This window comes from Rhipicephalus microplus, chromosome 3 (assembly GCF_043290135.1).
Source record: "Rhipicephalus microplus isolate Deutch F79 chromosome 3, USDA_Rmic, whole genome shotgun sequence".
NCBI lineage: Eukaryota > Metazoa > Arthropoda > Arachnida > Ixodida > Ixodidae > Rhipicephalus > Rhipicephalus microplus.
In genome coordinates, this window is record NC_134702.1 from 193,258,810 (window position 1) to 193,282,413 (window position 23,604).

The window sequence follows — 23,604 nt, forward strand, 5'->3', positions numbered from 1 at the left end:
ATTTCACCGTGAAGCTAGACACGTGTTTGGGATATATAAATCCGAGTCAAGCTCAAAGCTTACATATACCATCATTACCTTGCATACAGCAGCTCAGTAGTACGGGATTTGCCTCTATAGGTAAGTTTGTGAGAAATTGTATGGGTCATTGTATTGTGTTAGACTATATTCACTAGCCTGATGAACACATTGTACGGAAGCGGTGGTCTCGTGAAATAAACCTGCCATTTTCCAAGCGTGAGTTTTTGAGCATTAATATGGCTGCTCTGAGTTTGCAAATTGAGATTTGACAGAGCACTTCATTTACCCATGCCTAATTCAAGTAAGGACGTGAGTGTGTCTAGAAAACTACGTTTAGCACTTATGTGTTTATTCATGCTTTCTCTTTTTGTCTGCTTTCTTCTTGTCTTTCTTTTTCTTTTTCCTTCTCTTCCTTCTCTTCATTTTGTTTTTAACTTTCTCAATCAAACCTCTCCTCTTGCGAATCAGTCTGGTTTCTCTCTTCATCCGTTTCAAGTGTAGTTCATCATGGAGCAACTGACAGAGTCCTCTCACGCACTTGGATGTCTGAATTAATAAAAACAAAAGAAAATAAGTGGTGTCACCATCAACTAATGCATTTAAGTCTTTTTGTACACCGCACGTCTAAATTCGCAAATAAAATGCGTTACGCCTATTTTTTAGCCTATTTAGTTCAATGTACACAATTCAATAGAGCATTCACCGCATGACTTAATAAGGGTACTTTTTTTCTTCTATCATAGGGTGTCATTGTCACTTCTGCTTAGCGCTGAGCATTCTGAGATGCGTGTTTATAAAGACACTGTGATGCTGTGCATATAGATGACGAACAATGCCTTTTAATAAAACCTTCAGTAGCTATTCCATTTAAAATTAAACCAGCTCCACTGCACGGAGAGTGGACTTTTGGTAATCAGGCTAATGGTTTTCTTTGTTTTGCAAGGATTGAAGATATATTTTTATAAACGCTCTATTACACACCTTTTGCTAAGCTCTGAGATGCTAGCATAGGGACCACCGTTTACAACAACAGATTACCACGCGACAGGGGCATGAATATGGTAACGCACACGAGACTTGTTAGGGTACCTATTCTATTTTTTTCAAATTTGAGTACGGAGCACTTAGAGGGGCAGGCTGTCGCATGCTGTCATCGTCCATTTGTTGTAACGCAGGCAAAACCACATATACATTATAGCCAGCTCTAGCATAGTGAGTGCGTTGGCGCGTAAGAAAAGAAGTTATTTTCATGTCGAGCGCCTTGACGATTTTAATGCCGGCTAAACTGCATAGCCAAGAGTAGCATATTGTCACAAGCAAAACAAGACCTGCAGCCAGGAGTTCACCTTAACCCGAGGAACGAAAATGTTCTCTTCCTCTTTGCAGCCCAAAACAAGTAGGAGCCACAGCGGCTCGTTCATCAATGGTGGCTATAACCCCTCTCCCAAGAAGCATCATCTCGATGCTGTACATGAAGGCAAAAAAAGAAAGAAAATGAGATTAAAATTACCATGGAAGCAAAATGAATGGCGTAAGGTGGAATAACATAGTTCGTTGTGGAGCAAAGAGTTAAATGAGAAATAAGAAGAATGGGAAAGAATGTAAGGGAAAGACGAAACAAAAAGAAACACGCAAAGTTACCAATAAAGTCAGTCACTCACTGGCGATTCACAGCGCGAAAAATAAGATTTGAGCCGTGAAACATGAACGACTTAAGTTTGCGGGGTGATACGGGAGCGTCTCGAAGTGCCTTCTCGGAGAACCTCGTAAGTGACGTCGCTGAGACGTCGTGCGACTTTGTAAGGGCCGAAGTAGCGGCAAAGAAGCTTTTCTGAATGGCCACGTTGTCGGATAGGGGTCCACACCCAGACTTCATCACTGGGCTTGAAAATAACTTCACGGTGAAGAAGATTGTAGTGGCGCACGTGTGTGGTTTGGTGATGTGGAATACGGTGACGAGCAAGTTGACGGGCCTCTTCTGCACACTGCGCGAATTCGGCGGCATCGGTGTGGTATATTCCTAAGATGTCGGGCAGGAGCATGGCGTCAAGCATCGTCGTGACCTCGCGGCCGTGGACTAAGCGAAAAGGTGTGAAACCAGTACTTTCTTGAACAGCAGTGTTATACGCAAAAGTTACGTAGGGATGTATGCGGTCGAAGTTCTTGTGATTGATGTCCACATACATTCACAGCTTGTCTGCAATTGTCTTATTGAGTCACTCAGTCAGTCCGTTTGCTTGCGGGTGGTAAGCCGTTGTTTTACAATGTTCCGTGCCACTTATTCGCAAGAATTCCTGCAGCATCTTTGCGGTGAAAGCTCTCCCACGATCAGTTATGACGATAGCTGGAGCACCGTGATGTAAGACAATGCTGTTAACAAAAAAGTGGGCGACATCTGCTGTGGTTGCTTTTGGAAGTGCCTTGGTTTCACAGTAGCGTGTTAGGTAGTCGGTAGCGACCACAATCCACCGGTTTCCAGACGAAGACGTGGCGAATGACCCCAGAAAGTCCATGCCAAATTGAGGAAAGGGCATCTTTGGTGGGCCTGTTGGTTGCAGTAGTCCCGCTGGTCGTAAAGGTGGAACCTTACGTCGCTGACAGTCGCGACATGTGCGAACGTAGTGCTTCACAGTCTTTGCGAGACGTGGCCAGTAGTAGGAGCGTTGAATCCGTTGCAGCGTGGGCTTATAGCCGAGGTGTCCTGACGATGGCTCATCATGACACGCACGTGAAATGTCACCACGAAGCATAGTTGGTGCAACAAGCAGATACATAGCTTGTGGAGGATGAAAGTTATTTTTGTAAACCACTCCATCGCGGAAGCAAAAAGAAGATAGCGAGCGTGCAAAGCTTCGAGGAGAGTGGTAATTGCGTCTTACCAGGTAGTCAATAAGCGGAATGAGCTCCGATTCATGAGGCTGTTGCTCAGCCAAGCGGGTTGCTGATACGGCAGAAAGAAAAGTGTCGTCGTATTCAAGTTCAGTGTTGGCATTTCCGACAGGTGCACGTGAGAGACAGCCGGCGTCGGTGTGTTTCCGCCCAGACTTGTGGACGATGGTGACAGCGAAATCTTGTAGCCGAAGGCTTCATCGTGCTAGACGACCTGAGGGATCTTTGAGATTTACGAGCCAACAAAGGGAATGGTGGTCGCTAACTACCCGAATGGGCGGTCATACAAATATGGGCGGAACTTTGTTATGGCCCAGACAACAACGAGGCATTTCTTTTCGGTTGCAGAATAGCTTTTCTCCGCTGGGGATAACGTTCTGCTTGCATAAGCGATCACGCGCTCTACGCCATTATGCCACTTAACTAATACCACTCCTAGGCGAACGTTTCTGGCGTAAGTGTGTAATTCCGTGTCAGCGCTTTCGTCAAAATTACCCAGTACAGGCGGAGCCTGGAGGAGGTTTCGGAGGGCGTCGAACGCATGACACTGATCGGGAACCCAAACAAACAAGACACCGTCTTTTGTAAGCTTGTTGAGGGGCTCAGCAATCTTCGAAATGTTTTTGACAAGCGCCTGTAATATGCAGAGAGCCCCACAAATCGCCATAGGTCGCACTTATTTGTGGGCACGGGAAAGGCAGCAACAGCGCGGGTTTTCTCCGCTTCTGGGCGGATGCCAGCATGGCTCACAACGTTACAAGGCCACTTCAGTTCTTCATATCCAAAATGACACTTCTCGGTTTTGAGAGAAAGCCTCGATGTTCTGATTCCTGCAGTACCGCATGAAGGCGTTGGACGTGTTGTTCAAACGTGTCTGCAAAAACCACGACGTCTTCAAGGAAAACAAGACATGATTACGATTTGATCCCCACGAGAACCGTATTCATCATTCTTTTGAAAGTAGCTGGCGCTGAGATTAGAGTGAAAGGCAACATTTTAAACTCGTACAGGCCGTCGGGAGTAGTAAACGCCGTCCACTGCGACTTGCCAGTAACCGCAACGAATATGCTCTCTTCCTCTTCGCAGCCCAAAAGGAGTATGAGCAGCGGCCGCCTACTCCTTGTCGGTCCCTACGTGGGAGACGACCGCTACGCGCTAAGCGCATCCTGCAGGACTAAAATCAAGTTTTTTCATTCCATTCCACAGCGGCTGGTTCATCAATGGTAGCAATAATAAGCACGCATTCTTGGCAAAAAGTATTGCTTGTCTCGTTCTTCGAGCGTCTCAAACATAATACGAAGAGCGGAAATTACTACAATAGTCAGAAAAATGCAACACAAGCCGAGTGTAAACATCGACATTGGAATACAGCGAGAAGTACAAAGACGAAAATAAAAAACTGAAAGAAAAAGTCATATAATAAACTAGAACACACGCGTGTAAAAAACCACAAAAGAGAGCAGGAAATCAAAAAAAGGCTAAAAACAGAGCTGAACAGAAACAAAGAAGCCTGCGCAGCTCGGGAAACCTTGGAAGTTTGACGCCCATAGTACAAAGCGTTCCTAATGTTTAATGGAATATTTGTGTGGTAGGATTTAGACAGTTCCGGTGTGAATGTGCGTCTATGATTGTGATAGTTTCTTCGCAGGCCGTACAGTTTTTTGTTGCACATTCCCATTTGTCGGATTAACGTTGCCTTCATTTTAATGGAGCTCGTGGTCAGTGATTGGAGTTACCGAATTTCTATCGCATATACTGGCTTATGACGCACTCTTCTTGCTTTACCATGAACAACGGACATGAAAGTCTTCGCTAAAAACAACTATTCTGCTAGTGAACGTCCTATAGTAGGCTATGCGAGTTTTGAGAAATAAAATAGTGCAATTGGAATTTGTTTATCCTCAGTTAGCGCTTATAAATTGAAGGAAATATGACAAGAATCACATGAGCCTCGTTGCAGCGTGCACTATACACTCTAATACTGCGCTAGTGTGATTGAAATTGACAGTTTAAAAACTGTCACTTTGAAAGAATAAAAACTAGAGTTTGAAAATCAGCTGACGAAATCAACCCCTCGAAATAGCATTGAATACAAGAGATATTACGCACCTGCAATGTAAGTGATTCGCTTCCTGGGATCTGAAATATGTTCGTAAATAGTGAGTCACTTGCATAAGCCAGAACAAATGCTTCACTTTCGTTTGTGTCACCACCAATGAAAGCAGCATACATATAACTTAAGGCCAACTCCGACCATTTTTTTTAGTTTGATAGATTTCAGTATGTTTTGACGGATACGTTCATCTGCAAGTTCAAATCAAACATTGCAAATTATAGGCTGGATAAATACACAAAAACAAACATTTCTTGCGAATGACTTTAATTGGTTGCTCCACTTCCGCAAGCGGGTTCTCGCTTTTATAGGCGAAATAGTGTGTCTAACGTCACTTAAAACAAAGCGATGGAAGTGATGGAAATGGTGTGTCACTGAAGCATGTGAAACGCAATGTAACAATTGCACGTGTTCGGCCAAGGCTTGATAGCTTTGGCGTGCAAACTGCGGTTCGACGTAGGCGTGCGTGTGACGTGTGGGAAGTGTTGATGAGCTGTGGGCTAAACACAAACCTTCTTAAGGCTGGTAAGCAGTGGCGGTTTACTGCGTGGAAGTTTCGGTAATACTTTAGCGGCTGAAGAGCGCAAATAGGCAAACATTACTGTACGCAAGTACTTTACACAGGAATTATCTGCATACATTATCCTGCGCGCAACATGTAATGTTGCTGCTTTTTATTGTCTTGGTGCATACTGACGCCTTGTGAAGTTCCGCTATTCACTAATCTATGCGCTTCTCGATAGCACTCATACAAAGTGTGACATTGCTCATAAACTTCAACATTAACACTAGCGAACTGAGCACGTTGGTATTGCAGGACTAAAAAAAGTAGGCACTAAAAAGACGACAGATGATGGGCGTCCTGTGAGTGTGTCTTCCTTGTTTTCCATCATCTTTCTTGTGCGTACTTTTAAAAAAAATAAACTTCGCATTTAGCCCCATCGCGGCAGTCACAAACTAGAGCCGCCAGGTCACGTGGTGCGATCTGGAAGTGGAGCATGCATGACAATAGTTATAGCGCGAGAACAAAACGACGACACAGAGACTCGCTACTCGCGCGACTCGCGCTATAACTATTGTCATGCCATACCAACTAGCCCAAGCTGCCACACTTCTATGGAGCATGCAACCAGGAATGCGCTTATCTCGAGAGGTGTGTTCTAGTTCATCGAAAACGAATCGTAATTTTAAGTGGTCTTCAAATGCATTCGAATCACAGATGTTATTGTTAGACATCTCCGATTTTGATTCACCTCGCTTGTGAGTAACGGGCACGGTATTAATTTATTTAAAATTTGTGCCACATTCGTAGCCCCGAATGACATCACAATGGGAGGGCATTGAAAGGAAAACAAAGAATAAGTTCAAAGCTCAAAGTGTTGTAGCAAGATTTAGTGGCATCAAAAGGCACATAATAAATTGATGTTTAGGAACGTGATTATTTTAACACAAGAGTGCACCTTAGCGATCTCTTAAAACATACTTTTGGAAACAATTATACATGTTACGAAATACAAGTACACAAGCGTACACATCTAATTAACTCAACAAAAATATTAATAATGAAAGCATAATTATATGAATAACAATGAAGAACACAAATTCACAAGTGCACAAGCGAACAATAGTGATCACTAGCAGTAACATGGTGAACAGTAACTCTAATACAGTTCTAATTATTGTACCAGTGCAAAAACTGTGACAGACTCGTCTAATCGATTTCAGTTGTGTATTGTTCTCGAAAAAATACATAACTGGATGCTAAATATTGTAATAGGCAGAGAAACTTGATAACCTTAATATCACGGTCAACTCTATCGGAATAGTTGTTGTTGGTGTTTATGTAAAAAAATGACTGTCAATATTAATCACTTCATTCAAAAATGTTATGAAAAAGCTTCAAGTGATGTCTGAGTCTTGAACAAGCTAGTCAATCACATTTCAATGATTCATTCACGCGCCTAGGGCGGCACTTTCTCTAAAACGTCCGCAAAAAAAATGAAGCGCCAAGTTCTGCACTTTTTCAAGTTTTTTTGTGTCACGCACTGTTGAGGGGTCCCAAACAACACTCGCATGATCAAGAACAGAACTCTTAGATGTTTTATAGTGCAATGTTTGGGTAACGCAACAAAGTTCTCGGCGTTATAATAAAGAAACCCAAGAGCTTTTCCGGCATTGCCTGTTATATTGTCTTAGATGTCTGCCAGTTTAGGTTAGACAAAAATATGCTACTATTTCAGGTCAAATTATAATTTGTTTACTTACGCATATATAAACAAAAATATGTCCACGAGGTAAGGCAAAAAGAGACTCATATGTCTCCGACGAGGCCTTTACCCCGTACCTAAATATCCGACAGCTGAAACACACAAAAGAGGGGAAAACAGCTCACAATACACAAATTAAAAACTCCTCACTTAGCAGTATCTAAATAAGAATGAAATAAAGCAAGCACTTTCATATGAATATAGCACAAAAATTGTACAAACTGTAATAATGTATATGTCTTCGCTTATTAAGTAAGCACAATTCGAAGAAAAGGGTAAGCTTATGCATTATATAATAAATCATTAAAATTTTTTGTAGGAGACGGAAAAACTAGTTTAAGTTGTTTTTTTGAACCAGAACTAACTGTGTTTTATTAGACAGTTTATGTAAGAATAGATGTGCTATACACAAAGAAATCATTTGATAATCTAATGTTTTAGTGCCGTAGTTAGTCTGTGGTCTTGATCCAGTCAGTGATGTAGTACCTAAGTTGTATGCAACATAACTGGTTGAGAATTCGCTTGAGAAGGTGGTCTATTCGTGTTTAATTTCTTGGTAAATCATTGTTGATAAGCAAAATATATACAACTGAGAGAACGGTAGCATCTTCAAATTTCTATACAGTGAATCAGTTGATGAGGGCAAATGAGAGTAAATTATCTTCAAGCTTGTTCTTTGTAAAGGGGATACACGTTGCACATCTGTGTTGCTGCATGTTGTACCCCAGACTAGATGAGAGTTTGTCAGATGGAAATGATTATCTGAGGAATATAAATATTTGCTCTTACACAATGACCAAAATGTATTTCAATTTGTATAAAAGACCAAGAGACGTCGATAACTTCTAACAGGTTTAAAGCTTACATGTTCAGACCAGCTTTTAGGTCTGACCAGCTTACATGTTCAGACCTGAAAATTACCCTTAGAAATAGACACCAGTTTACGGGTGCTATTGTAGAATGATATCTACTAAACTCTATGTCTTGAAAGAGTGACCTATTTGTTTGACGAATTATTGCATACTGTGTTCTCTTTACGTTTAAGTAAATATTATTATCGCTCAGCCAGATGTGAAGTTCGTTAAGCCAGATGTCGGCACGTTGCTCTAATAAATTTAGATCTGAACCACAGAAAAAAATTATTGTCCTTGGCGTACACACGAACGGTAGGTGTAAAAGAAATAGGCGTGATATTACTGATTTACATAAAAAAAGAACAGGGATCCTAAATCGATCCTTGTATAACCAAAAAGCTTATCTTCACCAAGCCAGACTTAAATTTGTGAAACTATGTGTATGGGGTTCTGCCTTCGAGGTAACACTATAATAATGTAAGTCGAATACGAAAGTCGAATACTTATGAAACAAAATTTGGTGCTTGATTGAGTCAAAGCTATCAAAATATAAGAAAAATTCCCACTGTAAAACAGGTAAAGAAAATGCGAATACTAAATACGTTCATTACCTAACCTTGCTCATAATGACATTGTTGACTGTGTACGAGGTTAGAGACTGCAAGTTCTTCTGAGTAATTTCCATGCAAACTGTCTTGTTCAAAATAAACTGCATTTACCATCGTATACACCACTTGCTGATTTTGGCTAAGTCTCTGTGAAGAAGAACTTTGTCTATTGAATCCATACATTCCCAATACAAAACACAGTCATCCGCAAACAACGGCCTTTGTGGCGTGGTTACCTTTTCACAGAATGTCTGCTCTCAGCAGCTTTCGCAGCTTCCGTACTCCGCGCTGGCTTGCCCAGCATGCTTTGCACGATTTTTAGTTTTTGCAAGCTTTTCCGTCGCACGAACACAGATCATTTGCTTAGGTTTTGGTGTTGCGTTTTTTTTCGCTAATTTAAAGATATTGTTAAAATTAAGCGCATATTCCTACTATTAGGCCCAAGGCAGGGCGTCCAAGGAACATCAAATCTCCTTCAGATTGACAGAAAAAAAAGGCACGCTTACATGAGATCGATTCACTGTGCAGCCACAGAATTTTTGTCTAGCCGTTTCGTTAGAAGAATAAATGACCTGTTTTGAAAAAGCATCAGGAGCCATCAAGTTCGCTGTTATATTTAGGTGCTGGTGAATAAAAGCCCCGCCTGCTTCAAGCGTCGTAAGCCTTAGGGCAGAAGCTGTTTTAGTACCTACGGCTTCACTGGTTTCTGCCTTTTTGTCATAAAGAACGACAACTCACTGACTAAATATAACGCCACCACGCTTTCTTAGTAGCAGCCATGAGTACATTTAAGCTGTTCACTTTTTGATAGAGCACTTGCACGTGTGCTCATATATGGGTGCCCGTTAACGCACCCAAGATGGTCGAAGTTTCCGGAGCCCTACACTATAGCGTCTCATAATTATATGGTGCTTTTGGGACGTTCAAGCCTACATTTAATAACATTCAAATGGTTTACTCATGTTGATAATAAAGTTGTCACTTTTGATGAACCACAGCTGACATCATGAATGTTCCAATAGTTGCACGTTTCTTCTTGCGCATAACTCAGGAGATGGTAATTTGCTGCCACTCTATTTTCTATCAGGTGTCGAGAAATATATCGATGCTTTGTTCTCTAATTACCTCAATCTGGACGCTGATTCCCAATTATGCAACTTAATAAAGTGAAGCTTCACGCTACATAGGTTTGCATATTGATCGCGAAATTAGTGCGGTTCTATTGAATATGAAGTTTCTTGTTTCTGTTGCACTGTTATGTTTTGAGGAAACAAGGCGCATTATTTAAATACTGCGCCGCTTATCTAGAGGATGAAGAGAAGGAAGGGCTGTTTACTTTCATGTGATGACGTCACCGTATGATGTCAGTACATGCTGATTTTTTGTGTCATTAGTCCCTGACGCCATCACATTACCGTCACTGGCGGTGAAATCTCTCCGTCGGATGAGGCGTATAGTGATTTCACCTTAACGACATTTATTATGTTGAAACAGAAAGGTAAAAGTGCTCGTAAAAGAACATGTGGAGCATTTCTATCAAAAATGTTAGGTGATGATTGCTCATCAAGCAGTTATGTTAGTTTGGTACAAAGCTAGGTTTTTACGCTTTTCAATTTGATTCACCTGAGCCAAAGAAAAACGGCTACAGTTCCGGCTCACGTTGAGTGTTCTAACCTTAAAATACTGTGCGTGCAAGCCGTTCGTTTGTTTATGTTTCAATTAACAGTGCTCCCTTTGCTTCCTTTTCTTGTGGTGGCACCGTCGTGTTCGCGTCTATTTCACAAGTATGTATCATTTGAAACTCTCCCACCTCTCTATTGTATTACTCGTATTACATGCAGACTCCGGAATGTATAGGATCACACTCCAACTCAAGACTACAATCAGATAGCAATTAGCCAGCGAAAGCCAGCTATTGCCAGGTAAAAATAGCATGTACTTGTTTTACGGGGAATGGTATAATTATAATTTAGTGAAAGATGCAGGAAGAAGTGACCACAAAAGGCCAACAGAACAGTTTATTTTGTGGTGTCTCTGCTCCGAACACCAACGCGAAGGAACGATGATGATGGGTGTCCAAGTAAAAATGATGATGGAGTGCTTAAAATGTGCTTACGATTCCCCCCTCCTCTCTTCGAAGCGTTCAATCAACCTGGCCGTCATTCGAAGATCGGCTGAACGAGTAACAAAATGTTTCTTGCTCTAGACGTGAATGATTTTCTTGTTGTGCAGACGGCAATCAGTAATAGACTGAAGCGGCCGGACAAGAAAGTTCACTGGAGATGCCTGTAGTAAAACGGTGTACGGGCACTCATTCCGGGAAATTGTTTTCTCGCAAAGCCCAGACGCTCGAACCGGGTTTTATAGTAAAATTTCATCACTGGAATTGAAGGTCATGTCGCATCTTTTCCTATCACAGCGACGTTTTTTCTCCTTTTGGGTTGCTACCATGTTCTTCCGAGCGACTTCACGGCAGTGCATGACCCGAGCTGCGAACCCTTCTGGGAGCGAGGTACAGCTCGGGGCTGGTGCAAAGAAGAATGCCGTGTTGAAGACAAAGGAGGCAGGTCAGCCATACACGAGAAAAAAAGGGCTGTAGACAGTTGATTGTTGTATCGCAGTAGTGTAGGCGAACGCCCCAAGCGGTAAAATGTTATCCCAGTTTTGGTGGTGTACATGGATACCATGTCAGAGAGTCTTCGCTGGAAGCGCGCAATAGGAATGCAAAGGAACGCATAGTGGCGCTGCGACTCTGGACAGGCAGTGCCGTCTCTGGTAGAAAAGTAGAAACCGGGAATGTATATCGCGCGTTTTCCCTTCCTTTGCCGGTTGCTGGCGTGCTTATGCGGAGAACGCGCGGTGCGTTTGAGTCAGCTCACAATGTACCGGCTGCAGTGTGACTTCATAAAGATGTATGAGCTGGACAGGCATTTTCTTGAAGCGAATCTAACAAACTGAGTAAAGCTCGTAATCAATTTTATAATGTGGAGCGGACTACGGAAGACGAGGATGCCGGAGTTATCGGAAATACTTTTCTCAGGTCTGTGACAATACCGTGCACGACGTATGCCTCAAGCTAAGTCTCAATCTGACGACATGAAGCTGCGTACTCTATCGATGTGATGCGTTGAGGTTTACCAAAACCATATAATTGTTTTGATGTGGTATCTTGCAGTAGCAGCCGTGTATACTGCCATGTGTAAACAATAGCGGCCTGCTAAATAATAAATAAAAACTAAAGTTATACGGCCATGGCATAAAAATTCTCGAGAAGGGTTAGAGTCATATCCTCCGTTCGGCGGGAGCATGACGCGCTGACATCGCCATGAAGCAGCAAGATGAGCTTTAACCAGAGCGAGTCAAGTTGAAGTGCTCGCCTCGTTTTTTCCCCCGGCTCTCGTGTCATGCTTGGTAATAGTTCTTGAAGAAAAGAAGGAATGCACCTCATTTGTTGAGTCTGTTAGATAGCACGGCACAGTGCCTCGTGTCATGCTTGCTCTATCTTTCGCGAAAGCGGCTGTGTCTTCTTGCTGTGAAATACAGGGACACTGATACATCTTTACACGTGGAGAGCGTCCCTTAGTGTTGTCTGCATCCTTGTGGCAGCCCACAACACAATACTTCGGATCCCAAAAGCGCTTCCGTGGGACCGCTTATTCCATCACACAAAGGCAACTTCGCACAGCTAGCGTCTCGTTTTAGCGCGCCAAGCTGACGGCATGGCGCTAAGATCCCCGCACTGATAAGGCCCCTGTATTTTTCAAAGGTAGCGCAAATCATTGTACAAAAAGCGGAGGAGAACTTCCTCCCCGCCCTCTATGTCTCTCCTCACTCCGGCGCGCGTTTCTGCTACCCTAATGGACCAGGCGCGACACGTGACCAATGAACCTCGTTGACCCCTCGTCAGGTTCGGCTCCGCCGGGCAGCGACGCCATGGGTGAGCGCACTGCATCTCGCTCCCACGTGTGTTGCCTTTAGCAAGGCGGCCTCGGATGCAGCGCAATGCCGACCTGCTGTGCCGTTGGCTGCTCCAGCAGCATTGCAAAAGGCGACAAGCTTTTTGTGGTTCCACGAGGGAAAAATAAGGAGGAGCGGAGAGCGGTATGGCTGCATCGCATCGGCAGGAAAAACTTCGCTTGTCACCGAGGGAGGCTTTGCGAGGTAAGCACTCACTCCAGAACTTCTTCGCGTGGACATACCTCTGGAAGGCTTTCAGATAAAGCTCATCCTTGGTTCAGGTTAAACAAAAGCAGCTTGAAGTTTCCGTCGACACTTTCTCGCACGATTTCAACCACGATGACAGCTCGATCGTTTTTAGCTTGCTCGAATATTTGAATACGGCCACAACATAATTACTGTTGAATGTTTGGCGTTCGCGATTTGCTTTCTAAATGGAACCATTTGCAGCGGAAGCAATTATGCTTCTCCAGAGATCAACCACGTCTTTGATCATTTTTCCTTTTTTTTGCTCGAACTTTGATTACCTGTAGGCAAAATTTCGGCGTTTATTGTTTTATTGTGGTTTATTGTGTTCTCAGTTTGTATTCTTTCATATTTACCTCACGTTTGCGCACTTCCATGACCGAATTTTGTGCATGCGTGTACAACGAATATAAGAGAGTGTATGGTAAATATAATGTTGTATAGTTGTTCATTTGTGAAACGCATAGATACTTTCGTTCAAATTTCGAACATACTTGCGAAGTTGTACACTTTCGATTAACAAAGAGAAAGGCACCTACTAAATGCAAGAAAATCATCTGGCTTTTGTGGCTGTTTGCATTTTTAACGTAAGAAGCAAAATATTTTGCTTCGGCAATATCACATCAGCCAAACTGCGAAATTGCGGTAGAGGATGTCCGTATTTTTCAGAAACACTTCACGATGGATCAGTATGAGCCAGCAATTCTGGCACAAACTGGGATCAAGAAACTCAAGCCAAATGCGGTTACTTCTATATTTGCGCATCGGCCTCTTCCGAAAGAGCGCAAGCCACCCCGGAAAAGGGGAAATGAAACGGTTCCTGGTGAGGCCCCATTGTAGTTTCTATTCCTCTCTTGTGTTGTGAATGCGATTATAAAATCTACCTTCATTCTCATCCATTACACTCAATAAAATCCACCTTCATCGCACTAAACGTTTGTGGTATTTTATGCATGAATCGTTTACACACGTCCCATTATGGAAGCAGGCATGCATGTCCCAAATTTCAGTAGGGCTCTGTTCCTGTACAAACTCGAGCTCTAAGAGCACTCATAATAACTTTTGAGGGGCTGTTCCACACTTATAAACCCAAAAAAAATTACACGAAGACCAGATTTTTCTAACTTATGAAGCAGGCAACAGATTAAATCGACCATGAGTACTGCAAAGGCAGATTATAAACCCAAGAAATATTACACAAAGCCCAGATTTTTCTATCTTGTGAAGCAGGCCCCAGATTAAATCGACGATGAGTACTGCAAAGGCAGATTGCGATAGGGCGGCATTTGGTACATTTGGTTCCCCTCAAAACGCGAGATGATAGCTAAGGCACTGGCCGATCGCACACTGTTGTTCTTACACAGTATTTGCGAGCACCGTTGTGCATTTACGCCAAGAATTGGCGCGTTTCAAGCAAGCACTTCAACGTAAGGCCCCTAGGGGCCTTACTTCAACGCGCCGCGCGACAAAACGAAACCGTCCGGCGGCGCGCTCCGAGTGAGTCGCTCCTTCACGGCGGCTGAGAGTGGCGGGCGAGGAGGAAACGGCGCGGAGAAGGGAGTTTGCAGTACCTTTGAAAAATACAGGGGTCTTACGCACTGAAACGCGTTCCCGTTTCGGAGAAATACACTGACTCGCCTCCGCCCACTCCCGCGCTTGTTCGTAAGTTTTCCGGAGCACGTCGCCAGAGTCAGGTGCCACGTTGTCGTCGCTCAGCAAACTTGAGCTTCGGTACCCTATAGGCCATTCGTCTGCAGATGGTAAGTAGAAAAGTAGTTGGTACGTAGAACTTAGTCCACTAATAACTGCGAAAAAAAGGGCGAACCAAAACCAAAAGTTACTTACTTTGCATGGTGTGCCATCTACCTCATGTCGCAGAACAATTTCCCCATGCCCATTGTACGGAGATAACAAAATACACGGATAAACGCATGGAGTCACCACCGAAGTCTGAAAGAAATTGATAAATGCCAATTAAATAGTGGTGTGTATTACTATCGAGAGGAGTCCTTTTCCGAATGGTCGAGGGTGTTATGTCTTCACAACTTGGGAGCCGACTAGCCAACACACATATGTTTATTTCAACTAGCAATACAACGGAATGAATCCCCGCACACCCGCGGCGGTCTTATATCTAACACAGAACTTAACAGTGACGTCAGAGAGCCAGACACTTCCATGTCATCTTATCTTATACACGACACGCGCTCTATCTTGGGTAGTATTACACAACACTCCTTCCCCCCCCCAAGTGTTTTTAGTACCGATCCGGCGGTCGTCTTTGCCGGGTGCTGCGTCGAAGTTCCGGAAGTTCCGGTGGGGAAGATTGAGTCTCGCCCCCGCCGCCGTCCCCACCAGCAGATGAAGGGCCCGGTAGATTGACCGGTTCTTTGTTTGTATCTTCTGCCTGCTCCTCGACTTGATCAGGGTCGGCCGTCTCTCGTGCGCCCTCGATGAGTACAGGGGCACCTAAAGACCTGCGAGGCACAACGTCTTGGGTGCATGCGGGAAGTTCGTAGTTTGCAGACGGCACCTGAACCGAAGGTGGGAAACACTCCTGGAATGTTCGTGGTCTCATATGATCAACATGCACGTACCTCTCCTCGTTCCCTATCCCTATCACATAAGTGCTTAAACTCTCGCGTTTTTTTACCTTACCGCTCAACCACTCTCCTTCCCCGGGGCGCAGTCCTTGTACGAGGACGTCTTCCCCTTCCTCGAAGTCTCTCCAAGCTCCACGTCGCCGATTGGCTGCCTGCCTTGTTCGCTCTAGCTTTTCTTTCATCCTTTGCTCGATATCTGGATGGAGAAAGCTCAACCTGGTTCTAGGTTTCCACGATAAGAACAGCTGGGCCGGCGTCTCTTCAGTAACACCTGTTGGCGTGTTCCTATAATTGAATAGGAATTGGTCGATCCGCTGCTGGAGAGACTTCATCCGCCCATTCTTCTGCTCGTCCATGACCTGCTTAAGAAGATTTTTCTTTAACGTCTGTACACAACGCTCTGCGCTGCCATTCGATGCCGGGTGATAAGGCGGCGATTTAGTGTGCCGGATGCCATTACGACTCATGAACGTCTCGAAAAGTTCCGAAGTAAATTGGGGCCCATTGTCTGTTACCACTTCTTCCGGTAATCCGTACGCGGCAAATACGGTGCGCAATTTCTCTATTGTCTTTTCGCTATTAGTTGACCTCATCAGAAACACTTCAACCCACTTGGAGTACGAATCAACAAGTACTAGGAACCAATGCTGGTCTCGATGCGCAAAATCTAAGTGCACACGCTCCCACCGGCGCCCCGCCACTCCCCATGACATCACCGGAACCTTGGGCGCCGCATTTTGCGTCAACTGGCATGTTACACATTCTTTAACTTTTTGCTCAACATCCGGCGTAAGGCGAGGCCACCATACGTGGCTTCTAGACAGCATTTTCATACGTGCCATTCCAGGATGGCCCTCGTGCAACAGTGATAGCACTTTGTCGCGGAGAGACAATGGTACTATCACCCGGTTTCCCCACGTCACACATTCTCTGTCAACAGAAAGCTCGTGGCGTCGCACAAAATAAGGCGCCAGTGCATCGTCAGACACTTTTGAAGGCCAACCGCTCTGCGTGTAAAACAACACTTTTGACAACAGGCTGTCTGTTCTCGTTTCCCTTCTGATGTGTTCTGCGGAGAGTGGGAGCTCGTCTAGCATCGAAAAGCCGATGTACTCCGACACGTCATCAGAGTTCCGAAGCGGTAGGCGCGATAGTGCGTCTGCATTGCCTATATCGCGTGATTTGCGATAAACCCATTTGTACTCATACGCAGCAATCTGCAGAGCCCATCGCTGCACGCGTGCCGCTGACATCGCAGGAATCGGCCTATCTTCTCCCAATAATCCCGCCAAGGGCTGATGGTCTGAGTATATTACAAATTTTCGCCCAAAAAGGTACTTGTGAAACTTCTTTAACCCGTACACGACAGCCAGTGCTTCTTTTTCAATATGGGCGTACGCCTGCTCTGTTTTAGTGAGCGTTCTAGAGGCAAAAGCGATTGGCCTTTCTTCTGATCCTACCTTGTGAAAAAGGACTGCGCCTAAACCATACGCAGATGCGTCACAAACGAGCCCTAGCTCCCTTGAAGGGTTATAGTAGGTGAGTACGGACGTGCTCAGCAACCAGCTCTTGGATGCTTTGAAGGCTTTTTCGGCGACCTCCGTCCATTCCCACTTGGTATTCACAGCTAGCAAGTCATGCAATGGCTTAAGTTGTGCTGACATGTTCGGTACGAACTTCCCATAGAAATTTAACAAGCCTAGGTAAGCCCTCAACTCATTCTTGTTCTTTGGAGTCGGTGCTTCTTTTATAGCACGCACCTTGTCCTCTGAAGGGCGGATTCCGCTTTCCCCAATCACGTGCCCCAAATAAGTCACAGACTTCTCAAAAAACTTGCATTTTTCTTTCCGCAATTTCACCCCTCGTTCCTGGAACCTTGTCAGCACAGCTTCCACCCTATCATAACACTCTTCCATCGTTTCCCCCGCTATTAACACATCATCAAGATAACATGACACTCTGTCCCACCCCTTCAGCATATCATCCATTACCGCTTGGAAAATGGATGGAGCACTTGTTATACCGTACGGCATACGTGTATATTGAAAAAGGCCTAGGTGGGTGTTGACAGTGACCAAGGGTTGCGACTCGGGGTGCAGCTGCAACTGTTGGTACGCTGTCGACAGGTCAAGGACAGTAAACCACTTGCATCCATGCAGCGCTACAAACGTATCTTCCATTGTTGGCAGAGGGTAATAATCAGTTCTCAGACAACGGTTTAGGGTCACTTTGTAGTCTCCGCATATTCGCACTTTGTTGTTTGCCTTGGGGACAACTACTAGAGGCGTTGCCCATTCACTGTGTTTTACTGGAACCAGTACTCCAGATTCCACTAGCGACTGCAACTCCGACGCTACCGCGTTCCGGAGTGCGAATGGCACAGGCCGATGCTTGCAGAAAACAGGCGTACAGCTGTCTTTTAGCACCAGTTTGACCGACGTGTCAGCTATCAGTCCTAGTGATTGATTAAACACTTCCGAAAATTTTTCGATGAGTGCGGCTGATCTATCATGTGTGTTTGCTTTATCAAAGTTGATATTACACACGCTTGCCCAATTCAGCTTCAAAGCCTCTAGCCAGTTGCGGCCCAACAACAAAGTGTCACAATTTTTTTCCGTCCGGACTACAATCAACGGCAAGGTCTCGGTTTGCCCGTCGTGCTCTACATGCACCGTCAACTTTCCGGCAACTGCTAGTGTGGAACCGCCATATGTTTTTAACCGTAAACTACATCTTTCTAGGGGTACATTCGGCCAATACTGTCTGTACATTTTTTCTGGCACAATAGACACAGAGGCTCCGGTATCAACCTGCATCGTGACATTCCTGCCTGCGATCTTAACTTTCACAGCGTAGCCACCGTGACTACTCCGACATGAAAAAATATGACTAAGCAAGACCTCGTTCTCACCACTTTTATCATCCCAGTCACCAGAGTCTTCTAAGCCAGTACCATCGATGAGAGAATGCACCGAACGTGGCGTTGTTCTGCAGACCCTTGCCAGGTGTCCCACCTTTTTGCAGGCACGACATCGATATTTGCGAAAAGGGCAGGTGGTGGCGTCATGCGCTGCTCCGCACCGCGAACAGTCCGTCGCCTCGGCATGCCGCTCCGCGTTACCGCTCACGCCCCTTTTCGTACCTGTGGACCGTTGGGGGTGGTGTGGTCGCACCAAGTTCACGTCACCGAGTTCTTTGGGGTGAATTTTTCTGGTTTCTGTGCGAGCGAGTTCCCCACTTTTCGCCAGGTCATAGGCAGCTTGAAACGTCAGGGTACTCTTCTTAAGCAGCTCTGCTTGTGCCGTTTCATCTCTCAGTCCGGCCACGAACCGATCCCGCAGGGCGTCATCCAAGAATTGCCCGAACTCGCACGATCCAGCCAGCCTTTTTAATTCTAACGCAAATGCGGCAACTGACTCATTTTCCCGCTGCGACCGACGGTTGAACCGGAATCTTTCCGCTATCACCAAAGGCTTCGGGGAATAGTACCCTTTCAGTATTTGGAGCAGTTCGTCGTACGTTTTCTCTTCCGGCTTGGTCGGGGCCAATAAATTTTTCAACGTGCGGTAGGCCTGTTTTCCAATGGCGGTGACAAAGACTGACACCTTCAAGTCTTCACTGACCTGGGTCGCCCGGACGTAATGTTCAAAGCGTTCCGCATATGAGTCGAAGTCTTCGTCTCCCTCTTCCGTGAACGGCTCAAACCGGCCAAAGGAAGCCATGTCGTGGTAATCCACCAGGACGCTTTCCGCTCCTAGAATACTGGTGCCGTGACGTGAGCTACAGCCGAGGCCCGGCTAACGTGCCCGAGTATGATCCCATCCTCGTCGCCACTGTTATGTCTTCACAACTTGGGAGCCGACTAGCCAACACACATATGTTTATTTCAACTAGCAATACAACGGAATGAATCCCCGCACACCCGCGGCGGTCTTATATCTAACACAGAACTTAACAGTGACGTCAGAGAGCCAGACACTTCCATGTCATCTTATCTTATACACGACACGCGCTCTATCTTGGGTAGTATTACACAACAGAGGGAAAACTGTGTGCACTAATAATACAGGGTAGCCAGTAATAAACCATTATTCACGACGATAGAGCCACTCTTCTTAACAGCTTACCTCCACCACAAATTAGTGTATTTTTTACATGCGGGAGCTGATTCTTTGTGTTTACCAAGACATGCAGTGCCATTAAGCCATATACAGGCTTTTTCGGGAACTAGTAACGTTGTGGTGCTGTAAGTGGTTCATGTCTTCGTTCTCACAGACAACACTTTTGCATAATCACATCCTTTCCAGTAACATTCTTGGGAATATGCATCTTATCTAGGCACAAGGTTTGTAATTCACCATGATGCTGTCACCCTAACAAATGTGAAGACATGTAGGAGAGTGATGTATTTAATTGAGCATGCGTGATTGGCATGCTGATGTGATTATGATAAGGGCTTTTCTAAATATCCTTATCTACCACAGGATGTGCTCTAGCAGTCAAGTACCATTTCAGATAGAACAAAAGATTGTCGTTACAGTCCTTGTGCTGGCAGTTCGTACAATGGATATGTGACGCCTCTTATTTAGCCTTATGTTGACCTTTCTCGTCGGCCTTTCTCTCTTGATTTCGAACACGCTCTAAATATCTGCAAGTAGTAATACTGGTGTATTTCTTTTCAGGTTATTTCTTGGAATATAAAAACAGCGCAACAAAGGAAACAAGATCTGAAGAAGAGACGACACAGGCCGCGTGTTGTGCTGTTTTTACATCCTAAGCATGAACCACCAATGAGCCGAACATTCTCTTTTGTCTAGGATATTCTTTTATCATAAGACATTATCCAAACTCGTCAATAAAGCTGAATAACAGACAGGTGAGGTTTCGTCATAAAGCAGAATGAACATTATCACGCAGTGGTATTGATAATAAGCCTTGCAGAAAAAAAAACTCACTCGGTGTTTTATGGAATCGCCCCAAACCACTCAATTTGAGGGTCATAACGCCATATTTATCTCAGGAGACTACATTGATTCATGTTCATGCTCCCGAAGGCTTTGCGCTCCTCACGTTGTTTCCCATGGCTGCCTCCGAGTTAGGCCCACGTTTGGCCAAGAGACAGCGTCATTTGATGTGCTATTTGTCATCTTGTAAGGTTACGTCATGTTATTTTATAATAACGTAACCACTGCGTAATAATGCCTTCACCAATTTTTGATGTTAGTTTTTTATGTGAGCTCTTATAGACCGTCAGGCTGCTGCAGCCGTTGTAAGTCAGCTCTCTAGTTGGATGAGGCATCAAATTATTGTACCTAACACGTGAATAAGCACCCTTGCTATTGAGTTACTACTGTGGTGTCTCAGCCAGGTCGGATCTCAATATACATAATCATACGTTTAGTTCATGTGCCAACCAGACTAATCACACACGCCACTACCCTATTTCGGCAATTCAGAAACAAGCACGTAAGCTGTATTTGTTTTTAGACTTGTTATGCATGTCGAGAAAGAAAATCATTAACCTATGTGTTAGCACTGTCAAGTTTTACAATGTGTACGCCCATGACACCGCATTTGTTTTCATGCCACAGCCTACCATGCTTCACGCACGAGGCATGCTCCCTTTACCGAGGCGTGTCCATTTACCAGCTGATCTTCTAGTAATTATAATGCAAAGGTTGGTTAACTTACTAGTTGTAACGGAATCAAACGGCGGCAGTTAATGTCGCTTGGTGCCCAGGCCTTTAATTGAGGTAGTGCTGAAATAATGAACATACAGCAGTAATTATGGTAGCCAATTTACGTGTAATAGAAATTATGTATGATGTATTGCGTGCTGCGAAATAATTTAAAGGCCTGCCTTCTAGAGGACAGCCAAACGTATGCTGACAACAGTTATTGCCATGCTTTTTACGAAGGTTCATGTTTGCTATGACTGCTACCTGGCTTAACATCTAAAATGGCGCTCACCAAAACTTATAGAAGAAATCAAACACAAAACGAATTGTAATATAATATTAAGAAGAATTGTAAGTTTGTGGACACAAAGCATTAAACTAAATCTGCTATTGTGACAGACGGAGTTTAAAATAGTGTTCGTGCTGCCCAAACCAACGTAGAGAGAATTATATAGCCCTAAGTACAACATACCTAAACAAGGCTAAAAAGATCATTTTTGCAGGCTGCTATTTAAGCTACATTATCTATGCTGTGCATCCGCGCAGGCAGCTGAAGGGGCTCTGGGAAACATTTCAGCATAACAAGAAACGCAGCCGATCGCTAGTCGAGACTGAAACATGTGAGCACATCGTTATAGCGGAGCACGTTGTTTAGAGTTTACAAACCTATATTAGAGCGAGCTAGAGATTTCTCGCTTTTCATTTGACTAGTGATGCCAGAAAGCCAAATTATTCTGTTATAAACACAAACTCTATGACCATGGCTAATTTGAGCGTTGTGAGCTTCATTAGTGATGGCGGCCGCTGCGGGAGACCATGACATAACGGGTCACTTACTCGTGATCTCTCTGAAGATAAGCCACACCTCTAAGAGATACAGAGAGAGAGAAGAAAATGAAAGTGTCCTTGTCATTTCCCCTTGCATACCTTGCAGCGCATTCAATGGTGCAAAAGGACCAAACGCCGACAACGTGCTACCAATCTCTGTAACTGTATGCACTCATAGATTACAGATTCAGACTCCTGTTGTGACAGTCGATTTGTGAGGCAATGAACTGTTTTCACGAAGTCCTTCTATGATCAGTTTTCGCATCTAATTTGTGTGAAATTTGCACAAATTATGTCAAAAGAGCAGCACCAGTATTTATATACAGTTTTTTTTTATGCCATTGCTTTTCTATTTGCCTAAGACTCCTGTTATGCCATACCGACGTTGAGGTTTAAGCTAGCCTATAATGACGCCCTATGCTGAAACATTATGTCCATCTACTATATGCGCCAATTTTAGTTTCCTGCTCGGCGGTTTTCTTGAAAAAGAAACGCGTTGTCACGGCTGCTCTCAGACTATCGCAATTGGACACAACGATTAAGACTTTTTTCGTGATAGGCTGGATACCAAGACCTTCGTGCAGGTATGCTTCAAATAAAAAAGCACATTAGTCACCACAGCAAGCAGTTTTTCTTCTTTTCTATTGTTCGGTGCTGTTGCGTCGTGTTTCAACACCAAGTCCGCTTTTCGGTTGCACGAACAGCTGAAAAACTGTCCCAAATGATGAACAGATGAACAAAGTGCTGAAAAAGTGCCTCGAAATCACACATTATTTATGAATCTTTGCACTATGCCAAGTCCTCTTTGCCACCACGCAATATGCCATGAGCATCATTATATTCGTGCCCGAAAATTATACCTCGGTGACGGGGAACAAATTTGCCTATTTTGCGTTGAGAGATTTGTTATGCACGTTCTATAAATAAAAAACTAAAAAGCGTCACACTTACATACAACAGTGAGAAGGAAAGTAAATAAGGATTTTATGGGTGCCATAGCTGACACGAAGACCATCAACCGTGTGTGGCAGATGGCGACTGCAGTACCGGCATCGTATACATCTGCCATTCCAGTAAGAATGGTCAGACGTGGCTTTCAGCCTAAGCGCACTCAACCGACCTCTCGTTATGTGACTGCATTTGTAGCCCTTCATCCATTGTTTCACTTGACAGGCCTACCCGATCAAAACTAATGGGCTGGTCTCTCTAGAGAATTGTTTCTCTTATAGTGCACTTGAAAAACAACTTCTCCGTTCAATTAAAATGAACAAGCCTATTGAATTTGGACAAGAGGAGATTCATTTTGATAGATGAATCTTCTCGCGGTTGCACCACTCTCCTTCGCCCTGTTAGAAGAACATACTTAGAATATATACACAAATGAATACAGCTACTGCAGACAGCCGGGTTAAAACGTAAAAAAATATTCATGACCATTTGTAAAAAGGCAGTCAGTTATTTAAAAGATAAAAATTGATCCTCTTCTTGTAATTTTTCAACACAACTGCTTATACGCCACAAAAGTTATCCCAAGCATGTA

General features: G+C 44.2%; 1 protein-coding gene across 1 annotated transcript; it reads right to left on the reverse strand.

Annotated features, from left to right (window-relative positions):
- Positions 1 to 349: 349 nt before the first annotated feature.
- LOC119159867 (uncharacterized) lies at positions 350 to 23,239 on the reverse strand. The gene is made up of 5 exons (XM_037412689.2): positions 23,016 to 23,239; positions 21,250 to 21,317; positions 14,801 to 14,905; positions 5,020 to 5,049; positions 350 to 567 (listed from the first exon to the last, which is right to left on the reverse strand). Exons 1-5 carry the CDS (start codon positions 23,131 to 23,133, stop codon positions 370 to 372), a joined length of 519 nt encoding a protein of 172 aa, XP_037268586.2. The 5' UTR covers positions 23,134 to 23,239; the 3' UTR covers positions 350 to 369.
- Positions 23,240 to 23,604: the final 365 nt, after the last annotated feature.

Excerpts from the sequence above, each read along its gene's own strand:
- LOC119159867 (XM_037412689.2), bottom strand. The coding sequence starts at position 23,133 with ATGGCAGATGTATACGATGCCGGTACTGCAGTCGCCATCTGCCACACA. Across the intron at positions 14,906-21,249 it reads GTTTGATTCCGTTACAACTA|ACTTCGGTGGTGACTCCATG; the intron begins GTAAGTTAACCA and ends AATTTCTTTCAG. Across the intron at positions 568-5,019 it reads GCGAATCACTTACATTGCAG|ACATCCAAGTGCGTGAGAGG; the intron begins GTGCGTAATATC and ends TTATTAATTCAG.